The sequence below is a fragment of the Limulus polyphemus genome, unplaced genomic scaffold (assembly GCF_000517525.1).
Source record: "Limulus polyphemus unplaced genomic scaffold, Limulus_polyphemus-2.1.2 Scaffold3019, whole genome shotgun sequence".
Classification (NCBI taxonomy): domain Eukaryota; kingdom Metazoa; phylum Arthropoda; class Merostomata; order Xiphosura; family Limulidae; genus Limulus; species Limulus polyphemus.
This window is the reverse complement of record NW_013668629.1, coordinates 96,227-98,861: the sequence shown is the minus strand read 5'-3', so window position 1 is coordinate 98,861 and position 2,635 is coordinate 96,227. Positions and strand designations below refer to the sequence as shown.

The 2,635-nt window shown below is 32.2% G+C and overlaps 1 protein-coding gene across 1 annotated transcript in view; it reads left to right on the top strand.

The window, feature by feature from the left end:
• Positions 1-1,888, top strand: part of LOC106468475 (kynurenine--oxoglutarate transaminase 3-like) — a 50,107-nt gene extending 48,219 nt beyond the window's left edge. Inside the window, exon 12 of the mRNA XM_022396803.1 lies at positions 1,414-1,888. Coding sequence (XP_022252511.1) covers positions 1,414-1,494 — 81 coding nt within the window. The 3' untranslated portion in view covers positions 1,495-1,888. The remainder of the gene's footprint in view (positions 1-1,413) is intronic.
• The last annotated feature ends 747 nt before the right edge of the window (positions 1,889-2,635 follow it).

Sequence of the window (2,635 nt, the reverse complement as noted above, 5' to 3'; positions counted from 1 at the left end):
ATGCCCTGATTTAAGAAATTACTTGGCTTTGAAGCAAAAAACATGTTGTTGTCCTCTTTAACACCTTCCACATTTGCATACTTTTACCCATTAAGATGGTGTTGCAGCGAACGAAAAAGATGGTAATATGATGGTGCCACATCTGGAGAATATGATGGCTGTGGGAGAACTTTGCTACCCAACTCCATAATCTCATGTTGCATCAAACGTGCCACATGTGGACATGCATTGTCGTGGAGAAGAAGAACACCTTTCCAATTGATAAGTGAAAAGCGTTTCTGATGAAGGGTTTGATTAAAAAGTTCCAGTTGCTGACTATAAATCTCTGCATTGACAGTTTGCTGTGGATTGATGAGTTCTAAATGAATTACTCCTTTGAAGTGGTTTTTGTATAAGACTGGGCCTTTGTTTTAGGCATTTAATATTTGCATAGAGAATCCATTTTTCATCACCGGTGACAATTCTATCCAAAAATGGTTCATGTGCATTATGCGCTAGAAGAGATGAAGCAACGTTCACCGTTGGAAACGATGATCATCGGAGAGTTTGTGAAGCACCCAAACACCTTCCTTATGGAGTTTTCCCATATTCCTTAGATGTTTACTTATTGTTTTATGAGAGACATGCAATTTCAGGGCGATTTCATGAGTGTATTGCCTTGGGTTAGCATCAATATCAATTCTAACATGTCGGCCCCTGCCATCACAGTTTTTAAGGCTAAAGTCACCTGAACAAAATTTACTGAACCATCCAAAGATTGGGTGTCACAGTGGTTATAGCACTCAACTATTAGGTCGTCAAGAAATTAATGTCACGCTTTGGAACACTTTCATTAACCACCCCCCCAAAAAACATACGTCATGTACAATAGTTAAACGAACCACCTAAACGTTACGTTAGTGTAGCCTATATAATGTGTAAAGTTTAGTATACTTTAATCCCTTATAGTGATGGAACACATTTGGCATTTAATGCTGTTTGAATACAAGAAGGGAAACAATGCCTCTGCAGCCACAAAGAATATCAAAGAAGTATATGGAAATGTTTTGAATGTTTGTAAGTGTCAATGTAATCAAATATTAACAAATAATTCAAATCCCTAATGTAAACTATCATTCTGGTTTTTCCTAATATTTTAATATATGTCTCTAAAAATGATGAGTTAATAGTTAAAAGAAGATACAAAAAATCCCCACTTGACTGGGATTTGAACATGATACTTCTGCTTGAGACAAAGCACTGAGCCAATTTGAATGTTACCCTCAGAGGGTTGAGCATTACCGACAAAGGGAGTGTTACGAACAAAGAGTGGCTTTTATGCATGTTAATAATTACAACAGATATGGTATATATATACCAAAATTATCTTTGCTGTTTTTTATATTACTACAGTTTTTGTTTTTTCCTCAACAGTATGAGAAGGCCGAGCAAGTTTTCAGTGAGTTGAAGAAATCTCTCAATCGAGTTGACACTTATTGTAAGACTGCAGTCTAAGAAGAATCAGAATATAAAATGAATATATTCAGTTACTTATTAAGACTGTTGAGGTATAAGGTATTTATGTTTGAAGTAGTTTTTTACAGCCTTCTACTGCATTTAGGAACTTTTTGGAATAATACTGGGTTTTTCAGTTTTATCTAATCTTGGAATCTTAAACGATGTTCGTATTAAAATGCCTCCATATGGAGTTAATATGAAAAATGTTTTAATGGAACAGAGATGAATTTATAAATCTCAACTTTTTATATTCAGATATCTTTATGGTAGTAACATTGTCTTAAGTGTTACTTCTTTTTGTTTATATGTACCTGTATTTCTTCTTAGTCCAGTATAAGATCAAAAACAAATATATTTTTCTGCTTATCTAATTATTTTTAATAATTTTCATATAGCTAAAAACAAAATATTGATGTAAACACATGTAATAATGATGTCTTTTAATGTAATTGTGTTTGACCAGATTTAAAATTATTTAACCCTATGTTAGTCTTTCACAGTCTTCATAGACCCTAAATAATTTTTAAACATTGACACCTACAGATGGAAGCACGTACATGTTTGTTGTTCTCAGTAGCTTCAGTATTTGGTTAGTTTGTGTTAAATTGTTACACTTAGTTTAGGTGGTGAAAAAGAAACAAGTTATAATATTCAATGTTCATTTATTGATTAATAAAGGTAACGATTTGAGTGTTAGTGTTTTTTAGTTTCCAAAATAATAGTTTATTATTACTTATCATTTGTTAAATATTTTTAAATTAAGTTTTTATGATGGTGTCCGTTTGGATCCCGGAAGAGTGACTATAGAAATTTTTTACAGAAGATTAACACAGGGTTAATACAGACTCGTTTAACCAGGATACTTGTACCAGGATATTGCCATGTATATTATAGAACAGTGATACATGATATTTAAGTTTTTAAATTAAGCATAATGGAATTTGTTTTTAATTATTTTTGTGAATTATTAATACTGTTGTTAGAACAAATTGGAAGGACAGAAAATTAACTAGTGATGTCACTTTATTAATGAATTTTTTCAAGTATGTAACCTTCTATGAATTGGGCCTTTAAATGCTTGACACAATTGTATTCCTCAATGGATCAAACAAACTTTCATACACTCTTGTTTTAGTTT